Source organism: Notolabrus celidotus, chromosome 17 (genome assembly GCF_009762535.1).
Source record: "Notolabrus celidotus isolate fNotCel1 chromosome 17, fNotCel1.pri, whole genome shotgun sequence".
In the NCBI taxonomy this organism is placed as follows: Eukaryota; Metazoa; Chordata; class Actinopteri; order Labriformes; family Labridae; genus Notolabrus; species Notolabrus celidotus.
Genome location: NC_048288.1, coordinates 30,955,532 through 30,968,698, shown reverse-complemented (window position 1 = coordinate 30,968,698; position 13,167 = coordinate 30,955,532). Strand labels below are relative to the sequence as shown.

The window sequence follows — 13,167 nt, the reverse complement described above, 5'->3', positions numbered from 1 at the left end:
GGAGGGGACAGTCTATGGGAGGGAAGGGGTCAGTGACACAGACAGCACAGTGAGCAGCAACAGGAGGGAGACGAGAGGGAGAACGTGCGCGACAGAGAGAGAACGCGCTGGAAAGGTGAGAAAACGAGTGACTGCAGAAAACACAGAAAACTTTAGACACATTTAAAAGGCATAGACTGTTCAACGGCAGAGGGAAGACTGTGCAAGGTGAAAGTGTCATCAATCAGGGTCCACAAAAAAACTGCAAAGGCACATTAGAAGTGTCTGTGAAGGTTCTCAGTCATCCAGGTCATGGACGTTAGAACTGTTTATCCATCAGAGCAATAAGTGAAGAATAAAGACAGTGAAGGGAACCTGCTGTTAATGAAGGGGTTTAAAAGTTTAGAAATAATATACAGACATCAGAGATTGGACCTTTTTGTCTAACTGAGATGAGTCTTGTTTTTGTACTTTATAATTTAATTTCTGTAACACTCTGCTCCATGTTGAGAATATAAATAAAGCCTTTTAAATGATGCACATTTCATATAATGTATGTTTTTAAAATTAGTAATTCATTTTACATATAATTTTACATTATTTTAGGTAATACAGTCATTCAAACAAGAAAAAATCTGAGGAGCCACTTGGGAGCCGAAAGAGCTGACTCTTTGTAGTGAGCCGAGCCAAAAGAACCGGCTCTCTAAAAAGAGCCGGAATTCCCATCACTACTCGCGCGATAGTTTTGTCACTGTTATAACGCCATACTACACACCCAGCACAGACAGCGAGCACCAACAGAAGGGAGACCAGAGGGAGAACATGCGCGACAGACAGAATGCACTGGAAAGGTGAGAAAACGAGTGACTGCAGGAAACACAGTAAACTGTGGACACAGTTCAACGGCAGAGACAGTTTAAAGGCAGAGTGTAGACATTGCAAGGTGAAAATGTCATCAATCAGGGTCCACAAAAAACCTCAAAAGGCACATTAGATCTGTCTGTGAAGGATCTCAGTCATCCAGGTCATGGACATTAGAGCTGTTCATCCATCAGTGCAATCAGTAAAGAATAAAGACAGTGAAGGGAACCTGCTGTTAATGAAGGTGTTTCAAAGTTAATAAATAATATACATACAATCAGAGATTGGACCTTTTTGTCTAACTGAGATGAGTCTTGTTTTTGTACTTTACAATTATTTTTTTTAGAACACTGCTCCATGTTGAGTATATAAATAAAGCCTTATGAATAATAAACATTTAATATAATGTATGTTTTTTACATTAGTTACTCATTTTACATATCATTTTACATTATGTTAGGTCATACATTAATTTAAACAAGAAAAAATCTGCAGCCAATGGCAGCTCAACGTCTGCCATTGGCTGAATCCAACATTTGAAGGCAGAGCTCAACGTCTGCCATTGGCTGAATCCAACATTTGAAGGCGGAGCTCAACGTCTGCCATTGGCTGAATCCAACATTTGAAGGCAGAGCTCAACGTCTGCCATTGGCTGAATCCAACATTTGAAGGCGGAGCTCAACGTCTGCCATTGGCTGAATCCAACATTTGAAGACGGGGCTCAACGTCTGCCATTGGCTGAATCCAACATTTGAAGGCAGAGCTCAACGTCTGCCATTGGCTGAATCCAACATTTGAAGGCAGAGCTCAACGTCTGCCATTGGCTGAATCCAACATTTGAAGACGGGGCTCAACGTCTGCCATTGGCTGAATCCAACATTTGAAGGCAGAGCTCAACGTCTGCCATTGGCTGAATCCAACATTTGAAGGCGGAGCTCAACGTCTGCCATTGGCTGAATCCAACATTTGAAGACGGGGCTCAACGTCTGCCATTGGCTGAATCCAACATTTGAATGCGGGGCTCAACGTCTGCCATTGGCTGAATCCAACATTTGAATGCGGGGCTCAACGTCTGCCATTGGCTGAATCCAACATTTGACTCCACCCACGCAGAGCTCTTGCTGCCCACGCGGAGCTCTCTGCCTCACTGACATTAGACTGAGAAACAGATTCATAACAGGCTGTGATTTTATCTAGTTGTACTGTGATTCTTATACAAACAGTGAATAATATCAAGCTCAAAATGAAAAAATTCCAAGTATACTTCGTACAACATGAATAACTTTATATAGTCCCTAATTCCAAATGCATACTTATATGCGTACCATATACATATACCAATTATTGTTAAATTTGTCATTAATATTATTGTTGTTGTTGTGGTTTTTGTTGACAACCATTTAAAATAAGCTGTTTGTGTTTTACTGTTATGTACTCTCTGTTATTCCACTCTTATTTTATTGTTAAATTTAGCCTGTTGTATACTAGTTGTACATATTTTACTGCACTTTTCTTTCACTTACACTTGCTGTATTCCATTACTGTGATGCAGAATATACACCTATTTATTTCTTGCATTGTGAAAGTACAACAATGTTTAGAGTATTTTTGTAATTCTTTGAGTACTCCAGTACTTAACTAAATGATATTTGGCAGAGCAGCTTTCATGTGTATTGGGTAAAAATACAAATTCGCTCACACTGCAGAAACTATTATATTATATACTAATTAATTACAAGAGCATCCAGAGGGCACCTTTTTCATGAAGTTTAAGAAAAAAGCATTCACACATTTTAACATTTAATTCACTGGAAGAGCTTCCAGAGGGTTTGTTTTAGTCCAGGGGTTCCCAAATGGTGAGTGAGATGTTTTCCAGAATGTTTTTTTTAAGTTATTTTTTTTTGACTTTATTTTTAGTTTTTTGTAATTTAACAAGACAAGAAAACAGACAGACAAACCATAATAAAAAGGAAAGAAAGAAATAGGTACGCACATCATTGGAATGGAAAGTTATCAAAAGACAAAAAACAAAACAAAGAGAACAAAGAGAATATACATACATACATGCACACTCTGCCATTTAACAATAAGGTGAGATATTAAATCAGTGTCAGACCAAAATAAAGAAAGTAAATAATGGATGACACTCCACTGTCTAAAAGTCCAAGGGTAAATTAAAGATCCAGGTGCAGGGTCCATATGTTCAGTCTAAGGTGTAACAACCCACCATCAGTGCAGTCCAAACAATAACTAAATTAATCAGGTAGCAGGTTTTTTTACTTTTAATATATTCAATAAAGGGACCCCAAAAACCAAGCTTTAAAGCCTGTTGCAGGGCAGATGGAAGAGTGAGAGAGTAATCGGAGCAGCCTAGAATGACGGTGAGGGAAGTCGGGAGGAAGTGATTTGTTGTATATGCTACTGTATGGCTTGAAGATGCTTTCCCAAAAATTCTTGAGTGCTGGGCAGGACCAAAAAAGATGAGCCAAAGTCCCCACATCTGATTTGACAGTGGGGTGTTTTTTTTAAAGTTATATAAAAATACTTATTATGATTTATTTTTGTTTATTACCTTGCTTTCTTATGTTTTATCTTCCTTTATGTTTGTGCTGTTTATTATTATTATTTCTTTATAATTATTATTATTATATTGTATTTTTTCTCTTCTCTTTGTTGGTTTTGATTACTTATATATAATTTAACTTGTGGTGAACAAAGAAATACTGATAAAATGCAATAAAAAAAAGTTGAGTGACAAAAGTTATCTGAAAAAAGTACATTTTACACATTATAGTAAAAATTATCAACAGAAATAGAAGCTAAACTTGAAATAAAACCTTGAAAATACAAAATGTAATGAGTTTTCTGCCTTTCTTTTCTCCAGATGACTCCTAAGTTTAGAGTTAGTGAACAGTTAATTATCAGAAGCATCAGTAGCAGCAGGTTAATTCATAACGGCACAGGAAACACAGACACATGCTCATATAGGTAGGGTCATTTTCTGCAGACCAGCTAAATGAAGACACATTAAATCACTGTGAGGGACAGTGGGGGTCACGAGTCTTTGGAACCTATATTTTAGGGGTCACAGGCTGAAAAGTTTGGGAACCCCTGGTTTAGTCCAATGGAGAGGAACCCAGAAGGTGCTTTTTAACAATGTATTGATAGTAAAGGCATCCAGTGGGCACCTTTTTATAAGATTCATACATTGAAGGGGCTCCAGGGAAGGTCATTTATATTTATCTACTACAGAGGAATCCAAGAGGACACTTCAGCGCGGTTACTTTGGGACATGAGGGCACACGAGGGGGCGATCAGCTCCCCTGAGTGCACCACTGAACATGTGGACGGTGTAGATGTGGGTGTGAGGCATTAAACAATGACAGGACAACATATGACAAAACTGTTTGAATGATTTTAAGTGTCTGGTTAGCTTTTACATCAGTTCATCCGCTCCTGTTGTTTCCTCCTCTCTTCAATAAACAAAGTCAATCCAAAGAGAATCTACCTGAGTGTGAGTGTGAGAATGATTCATGTCATCTGATCAGGAATAAATCAGGTGTGCAGTCCTTTTAAACACTCACAGTCTGGTTCAGGTGTGAGGACTGGGTTTTATAAGTCCCATTAAAAGTTACTAACCATAGACCTTTCTGGAGTCTCTGAGCTCCCTTGTCTCGTAGGTTCCTCTGAGCTGCCGTAGACGTCCTCCTGCTGATACGGACGTGCTGGACTCCATCGGCAACAGCTACTACTACTCGTCTCATCACTATCACCGCTCCCTGTCTCTCTTATTCTCCTCTATCCCTCTTTCCAGAACCAACTCTGTCGAGGCAGATGGCTGTCTCTCATGAGTCTGGTCCTGCTCGAGGTTTCTGCCTGTTTTGTTTCGGCCCGCAATAACAACAACAACATCACTAGAGAGCAACCCAACAACATTTGATTAATTTAAAGGCAATCACAGAAGATAAAGTGCAGGATTATTTATATTAGCGCCACCGTGAGGAGGCAAGAAGTAGTGACGTGATTGATGATTGGATCTCACGAGTCAGGGTGATGATTATATTGCTGTATCAATATTTTGTCCCATCCCTAGATATTCAGGATGTAGCCTTTACTCCTCAGGCTGACTCCCCTCTGGACTCTCCTGATTGGTCCCTTTAAACGATGACATCACATCACCGCTTGCAGGGTCCCACTCCAGCAGGACGCTCCTCTTCCTCAGGCTGTGGCTCAGCTGCTGCCTCTCCTGAGAGCTCATCGTCCACCGCTGCAGCGCCAGGCGGGTCAGCGCAGGGAGGCGAGGCACGGCACAGAGCAGCGTTGGCAGCCAGGCCGAGCACGGAGCAGAGGTCAGAGGTCGCAGGCTGAGGTCCATTTCCTCCAGGGAGCCCAGGCCTCCTGCTGCGAACAGGGCGGACCAGCCTTCATCACCTGCTGAGCCATTATAGGACAGATCCAACACCCGCAGAGAGGACAGACAGCCGCGTCTGCACGCTGCAGCTGTTCAGGACGAAGATGGAGACAGGTCAGTGTGACTGATCCAAAACAGAGAGAGAGACATAATACAAAGGAATATTCCTTTTCCCCCTGAAGGTTTGAAGAGAACCATCTGAAGAGAAATGAGTACACACTCACCGAGGTGACAGAGGTCCTCTGAGGTGAGCTCACAGCTGCTGAGGCGAAGCTCCAGGATGACTGACGGCTGCAGAGCGTCCAGGAGGAGCGCCAAACGACCGCCGACGACTTTACTCCAGGAAACATCCACACTGTGCAGGTACGGCACGGCCACAGCTAACACACACACACACACACACACACACACACACACACACACACACACACACACACACACACACACACACACACACACACACACACACACACACACACACAGATAAACACTTGATAAACAGACTCAAGAGAAAAGTGTAATCCACCATGAGCAGAGCACTTTGCAGCATTTAGCAAGTTACAGTGGCAAGGACAAACTTCCTTTAACAGGCAGAAACCTCCAGCAGGACCAGACTCATGGTTGACAAACATCTGTATCACTAGCAGTAGTTGTAGTAACGTCTAATACTCACGTACCAAAGGCAGTGAAGGACTCCTCATTCAGGCTGCAGCCGTTGAGCGGCAGACGCCTCATCTTCGTAAGCGGGAGGGCGGAGACTAGCGAGTGGACCACGCCCCCTGCCTCCTTATTGGACGAGATATCAAGCTCGGTCAGAGCTGTCAGAGACGGGAGCACCTGAGCTGGAGACAAAAAAAGGGTCACATGACTGTTACAGGTTCCCTCCAAGCGGCAACCTCCAGTCTCAGAATATGAAGCCCATGCGGAAGTGTTATAAACTGCAGTTCACTGAGCGTCCACTAGAGGCTGGCTGCAGAAACACAGGAAACCACATACACACCCATTCAAAGAAGACGATCTTTGCAGCAGAAATAAACATGTTTACAGCCTGGTTCTAAAAACGGCTTCGGTCTACGTCGTTAATTTCTCTATCAGTGATTTTTTTTCTAACATGACGGTTCAGAAGATATTAGGATTACAAGTTTTTGCCCAAATAAGGACATGACTGACTTGACTCCCGGACGGGAACACATAGCTGTTGGCTAAGAGGGTCAAACCCCGCCTGGTTGAGTTCCGCATTTCCAATATGACTGCCACTGTCGATTGGCTTCAAAACAGCGCTTCACAAACGGGTGACGTCATGGATACTACACTTATTATTTATACAGTCTATGGTTCCCTCATAGCTCAGATGTTCTCACAGACTCACTCAGAGCTTCCAGGTCGGTGTGTGTGAGACAGCAGAGGTGCAGGTCGAGGCTCTCCAGGTGTGTGAGGTGAGCCAGGTGGAGGGTGAGGCGGTGCAGCGCTCCAGAAATACTTCTGTTGCAGGACAGGTCCAACTCTCGCAGAGAGGGGAGGCAGTGGAGCGAACCACCTGCAGGACAGAGGAGGGGGAGACTTAAATCTTAAATCTGTGTGGAGAGGGTGTGTGGAAGGAAGGAAAGAAAGAAAGAAAGAAAGAAAGAAAGAAAGATAGAATAACAGACCCCAAAAAAGGAGTCTACGGCAGAGATCCAGAGGAACCTACGAGACAAGGGAGCTCAGGGACTCCAGAAAGGTCTATGGTTAGTAACTTTAATGGGACAGGAAGAGTTAAAGTGAGAGACAGGCAGAGAGAGGAGAGAGAGGGAAAGACAGGATCCCAGTGTGTCAGTCTAAGCCTAGAGCAGCATAACTAAGACCTGGTCCAAGCCTGATCCAGCTCTAACTATAAGCTTTATCAAAAAGGAAAGTTTGAAGCCTACTCTTAAAAGTAGAGAGGGTGTCTGCCTCCCGGACCCTGACTGGTCCAGTAGAAGAAGAAGAAGCTGAAAGTTCCAGAGGGAAACACTGAAATGACTTCAACAATCCTCGTCCAACCACACCAGTGTCCAGACTCCTTCACCAGCCTCCCCCCAGCATCCTTTTAACGTCACGCACACTGACTGAAAACTGAAAGACTCCTACTGAGAGCATCCAGGCCGTCCTCCGTCAGACCACAGGCCTGCAGCCGCAGCGTCGTGAGGGAGTTAGCGTGAGATAATGAAGAAGCCAGCTCCACGAAGCCGCCGCCGCCGTCATCACCGTCCTGTGAGAGCTGAGGGTTACAGGAGACGTCCAACACGCCGAGGGAGGGGAGAGCAGACACCAGTCCTCCTGAGAGAGACACATAGGACACAAACATCAACACAGACTGGAGGACATGATGCAGCGTTCATGAATGCTTCAGTTACACACGCTCAGAAACTCATGGACTCATGAGGTAACTGATACCCAGAGCGGCAGCATCAGCTGCAGTGAGCTGGCAGGCCACCAGGTGAAGCTCCCTCACAGACGGTTGAAGGTTTCCCAACAGGCCTCGCAAAGCGCCGCCTCCGACCCCGCTGTTCCAGGACAAATCCAGGATCTCCAGGAGAGGCGTGGAGCCGAGAGCTTCACCTGCAGCAACACAGGAAGGTTCATACCCGGACGAGTTTCTCTGTGAATCTTTGAATATTTGAAATGTTTAATAAAGTATAACTAAATAAAAAGTGACTTCTTACTGGACACACATCTCAGAATAAAAGATGTTCATGAACGATCACAGAGGAGGAAGAAAAGGAATTTGTCCACACAGTTAAGAAGCTGCAAATTCATCTTGTGGTTTTTTAGATTGGCGTAATAGTTTCAAAAACATTTGCTGACATTTTGCAGAAGAAACTTCAGAAATCGAGCTGAAACACTCGAGATATTGACAGATATAAAAACTTGGCGCTGGTGGCCTAGCGGTCTAAGCGCCCCACATACAGAGGCTACAGTCCTCGTCAGCTGTCCTATCGAATGAAGGCAAAAAGCCCCAAAAATATAATTTGAGAAAAAAACCAACTTCTTTTACTTCAAAACAAAAACGAGAACGGTCATTACCCACCCAGAGCTGTGATGTCATCAGCTGTCAGCCTGCAGCTGCAGAGCCGCAGTGCTCTGACTCCGCCCACATGCTGGAGGTGAGAGGTCAGCGCTCTCAGACATCCACCCATCAGCTCGTTCCAGGAGACGTCCAGCTCCTCCAGCTGAGGGAGGAACTGCAGCAACGTCCCTGAGGAGAGGAAGAGGGAGAAGAGGAGGAGGAGGATGGATGGATGGATGGATGGCATGCTGCTTTGAAATCAACAGCTTGCCTTGCTTTTAATCTAAGCCTCATTTTCACACAAATATCAGCAAAACAATCTCAGATCAGCGTCAGAGTCAGAGTCAGAGTCAGAGTCAGATCAGAGTCAGAGTCAGAGTCAGATCAGAGTCAGAGTCAGCACCTAGCTCCAGCAGGTCTGTAGCGGTGAGGTCGCAGTGAGCCAGGCTGAGATTCCTGCTGTCCGCCTTCTTCCCCAACCTCTGCAGGAAGACACACACTCGCCCCCAGCCGACGTCCCGCCCGCTGTCCGTCCCCTCAGAGACACCTGAAACACACACACACACACACGCACACACACACACACATCATCTCTGCTCTACTTTTCCTTGGAGGTCTAACTTTGAAAATTCATATCCTAAAGAGCTCATAGTGACCTATTACCCCTCTAACATGCAGGCCTGCTCATGGTTCCTGAAGTCTCTGAAAGTAGTACGGGAGGTAGAACCTTCAGTTATCAGGCCCCTCTCCTTTGGAATCACCTACCAGTCAGGGTCCGGGAGGCAGACACCCTCTCTACTTTTAAGAGTAGGCTTCAAACTTTCCTTTTTGATAAAGCTTATAGTTAGAGCTGGATCAGGCTTGGACCAGCTCTTAGTTATGCTGCTATAGGCTTAGACTGACACACTGGGATCCTGTCTCTCTCCTCTCTCTTCTTGTCCCATTAAAGTTACTAACCATAGATCTTTCTTGAGTCCCTGAGCTCCCTTGTCTCGTAGGTTCCTCTGGATCTCTGCTGCTGTGGACGTGGTCCAGACTCCAGCTGCTACAACTACTACTATCCGTCCCCCCACTATCATCTCTCTCTCTCTCTTCATCTCCCTCTATCCCTCTCTCCAACACGGTCTCAGCAGATGTGTGTCTAACATGAGTCTGGTCCTGCTGGAGGTTTCTGCCTGTTAAAGGAAGTTTGTCCTTGCCACTGTAACTTGCTAAATGCTGCAAAGTGCTCTGCTCATGGTGGATTAAGATGAGATCAGACTGAGTCCTGTCTGTAAGATGGGACTGGATCTGATCCGGTCTTGATGTTGGGTCTTTTTTAATAAAAGAACATAGAGTACGGTCTAGACCTGCTCTGTTTGGAAAGAGTCTGGATCCCTAGAGTTTTGCATGTTAGCGTAAAGACACAGATCCCTCCTCCCTCTCACCTGAGCTCTGTCCTCTCTCTTCTCTTCCCTCCGTCTCTGCATCCTCAGAGATCCCGGTCCGGTCTGAGGACCAGGACAGGAAGCGTCCTAGAGGCTTTCTGTCGGCGGCCGAGCGTTTCCTCCGGATCTGACTCATGAGGACGTCGAGGGGGGAGCGCCTTAGGCTGCCGCCATCCCGCCCCCGCTGACCATCTGACCAATGAGAGTGACAACAAAATAAATCCCTGTGGATGTTTGAGGATGTTCTGAATGATCAGTTATCATATAAAGATCAGGAGTCTAATAAATGATGTCTGAAATATTCATTAGAAATGATTAGGTTCTTAATCATGTCCAAAGATACTAAATAAAGTATTTAAAATCAACAAACAATCACCAATCTTTACATGTGTGTCACTATTACACAAGCAATTATGTAAACATGACTTTTTCTGTTTGAGTTGAGCTCGTTTTAAATGTTTTGTAGCAGATTTTATTTGTTTTTCTTCCACTCTGATAGATTTATATATGTGCATTTATTAATCCAAAGGTTCAAACCTCAGAAAAGACTAAATTAAATAAAAAAAATCAGAGAAAAAGCTGCAAACTTTCACATTTAAGAAGCAAAAACTATGAAACATGATGAATCAGTGATTAAAATCATTACAGGTGTAGTTGGTAGTCATGTTTTATCACTCTTTACATGCTTTGGGTGCAAAAATCTGAAGTTATAAAGCTTTCAGATAACTGTAGTGAAGCCAGATAGATAGATAGATAGATAGATAGATAGATAGATAGATAGATAGATAGATAGATAGATAGATAGATAGACTTTATTTCAGACTCATAGGTCCATATCAGCACAAGAGTAATATAAAAGACTAAAAATAAGTAAAATACATGTACAGCAAGAAATAAAGAGATCATATGACCACAGTTTACACATTCATTTTGATTAAAACATAAAAAGGATTTTGTTTCAATGTTTCCAAAAGCAAGAAAAACACCTTGTGTCACTTAATGTGGGCTGAGTGAGCTCCCTTCAAATTTCATTTTCTGAATCAGCTAAGCGACACATAAATTTATACATCACATTTCTCAGTGCAGCATGAAACGTAGGGACATTGTTTGATACAAACATAAAACTTGCACTGGTCCATCTTGGTAGATTCTATATGCATCATTATCTGCTACCTGAAGCTTTTTTATTTCAGCTCTACTGTAACTGCACCACAGATGGGCAGTATAAAGAGGAGTACAGTAAGCTCTAAAGAGCTGTTTTAACATTATCTGTGCACATTGGAAACTTACATGCCAGCATATTAGCCTGTGCATAAAGTTTACAGCACTGTCGCTGCAGATCATCATCATCATCATCACATAAATCATTCCTGATAATGTGACCCAGATATTTGACTTTGTCCACTACACTGAGCACTTGATCAGAGACAGAAAGAAGGAACGCTCTGCTTCTGATCATCCTTGGCTTTAACAATCATTATAACACTCTTTGTGCTGTTGAACTTGATGTCATGCTGAACACCATAGCTACAGCATATTCTGAGCAGTTGCTGTAAGCCAGCACTGTAGGGGGTAAATAACCAAACCTCCCTGAAGTACACAGATTTAGGACAGATTTAGGACAGGATGCATCCTGATTATTGTCCCTACAGAGGCAGACATCAGTGTCTCTCTGCAGCCCTGCTCTCAAACCTCTGCTCCAAACTTTAAAACCTTCAACAGCAGAACTTCTCTTACCTGCAGACTCCATGATCAGGTCTGAAAATCTGATCCAGAAGAAGATCAGACTCTGATTCTGTGATTTAGAAGATTTAAAAAGGAAACCGACGCTGTGATGCGTTCAGGGTCCGTTTGTTTTTATCTGTCCGAACATTAATCCTCTAAATGAAATCAGATCTCCTGCAGCTTCAGAGATCTCTACTTCAGATCTAACTCAGGTAACTTCTCTCCTGTCCGAGTTACTGCACGTCAATGACGTCCTGTCTCGTGCTCGTCAGATGGATCATCCCGGAAGTGGAGCAGCAACACCTTAGGTAAACGTTAGCTTCACTCCACTCCTCAGAAACTACTTTGATAACAAGTTTATTAAATACAAGAGCAAAGTTTATAAACTGAAGAAACACTCAGTTCAAACCAGCATTTAAAGTGAAAGTAAGAATGGATGCACATAGCATTAAAGGATATCAGGAAGAGGATCAGGGCCACTGAAAATAAATAAAAATAAAATGAGGTCAAATGTTTTTAATTATTATTATGAGAAAGAAAGTCAGAATTATGAGATTAAAGTCAGAATTCTGTCTACTTTTAGTCTGAACTGAAATTAGTGGAAACAGGGTCCCAATCTCAATGTCCTCCCTGAGCCCTGAGCCCTAAACCCTGAGCCCTGAGCCCTAAACCCTGAGCCCTAAACCCTGAGCCCTGAGCCCTAAACCCTGAGCCCTGAGCCCTAAACCCTGATCCCTGAGATCTAAACCCTGAGCCCTGAGCCCTAAACCCTGAGCCCTGAGGCCTAAACCCTGAGCCCTAAACCCTGAGCCCTAAACCCTGAGCCCTAAACCCTGAGCCCTGAGTCCTAAACCCTGAGCCCTAAACCCTGAGCCCTAAACCCTGAGTCCTGAGTCCTAAACCCTGAGCCGTAAACCCTGAGCCCTAAACCCTGAGCCTTAAACCCTGAGCCCTAAACCCTGAGTCCTAAACCCTGAGCCCTAAACCCTGAGTCCTGAGTCATGAGTCCTAAACCCTGAGCCCTAAACCCTGAGCCCTAAACCCTGAGCTCTAAACCCTGAGCCCTAAACCCTGAGTCCTGAGTCCTAAACCCTGAGCCCTAAACCCTGAGCCCCGAGTCCTAAACCCTGAGCCCTAAACCCTGAGCCCTAAACCCTGAGTCCTAAACTCTGAGCCCTAAACCCTGAGCCCTAAACCCTGAGCCCTAAACCCTGAGCTCTAAACCCTGAACCCTAAACCCTGAGTCCTGAGTCCTAAACCCTGAGCCCTAAACCCTGAGTCCTGAGTCCTAAACTCTGAGCCCTAAACCCTGAGCCCTAAACCCTGAGCCCTAAACCCTGAGCCCTAAACCCTGAGCTCTAAACCCTGAGCCCTGAGCCCTAAACCCTGAGACCTAAACCCTGAGCCCTTCTTGACCTAATTGACGTCAGCTGGAAAGTGATTGAGGGCAGGAGTCTGTAAGGCAGGGGTGTACAAACTTTTTTCAAGGAGGGCAACATTTGATGTTGTCAGAATACCTCAGGGCCATTGGCTCCTACTGAGACTTAGGAATCATAAAAGTTATATATGAAATCTCTATTTAATAACAATTATTTAAAACATTTTCTCAATAAATCAGTAACAAGGAAGTCCTCAGTTCTCCACAAGCCACGTAAACATGATCAAACTTTATCTTCTTCTGGAGGAAAATGTTTTCTATGGCAGGATCACGATCTGGATTTCATCACACTTCTTTT

General features: G+C 44.0%; 1 protein-coding gene and 1 long non-coding RNA gene across 3 annotated transcripts; one reads left to right on the top strand and one right to left on the bottom strand.

Annotated features, from left to right (window-relative positions):
• Window positions 1-17: 17 nt before the first annotated feature.
• LOC117828614 lies at window positions 18-10,043 on the top strand. Its single transcript, XR_004634462.1, has 3 exons — window positions 18-115; window positions 4,963-5,614; window positions 9,755-10,043. It is a non-coding gene; the product is annotated as an uncharacterized LOC117828614 (long non-coding RNA).
• Window positions 4,656-11,774, bottom strand: lrrc31 (leucine rich repeat containing 31). 2 transcript variants are annotated; one of them, XM_034705793.1, is made up of 10 exons: window positions 11,444-11,774; window positions 9,707-9,898; window positions 8,683-8,826; window positions 8,301-8,468; window positions 7,667-7,831; window positions 7,334-7,549; window positions 6,621-6,788; window positions 5,929-6,093; window positions 5,476-5,631; window positions 4,656-5,340 (listed from the first exon to the last, which is right to left on the bottom strand). In XM_034705793.1, exons 1-10 carry the CDS (start codon window positions 11,454-11,456, stop codon window positions 4,952-4,954), a joined length of 1,776 nt encoding a protein of 591 aa, XP_034561684.1. In that variant the 5' UTR covers window positions 11,457-11,774; the 3' UTR covers window positions 4,656-4,951. The 2 variants fall into 2 exon arrangements, with proteins under 2 accessions (XP_034561684.1, XP_034561685.1); XM_034705794.1 differs by having other exon boundaries at window positions 7,361-7,549; window positions 11,444-11,772.
• Between the last annotated feature and the right edge of the window lie 1,393 nt (window positions 11,775-13,167).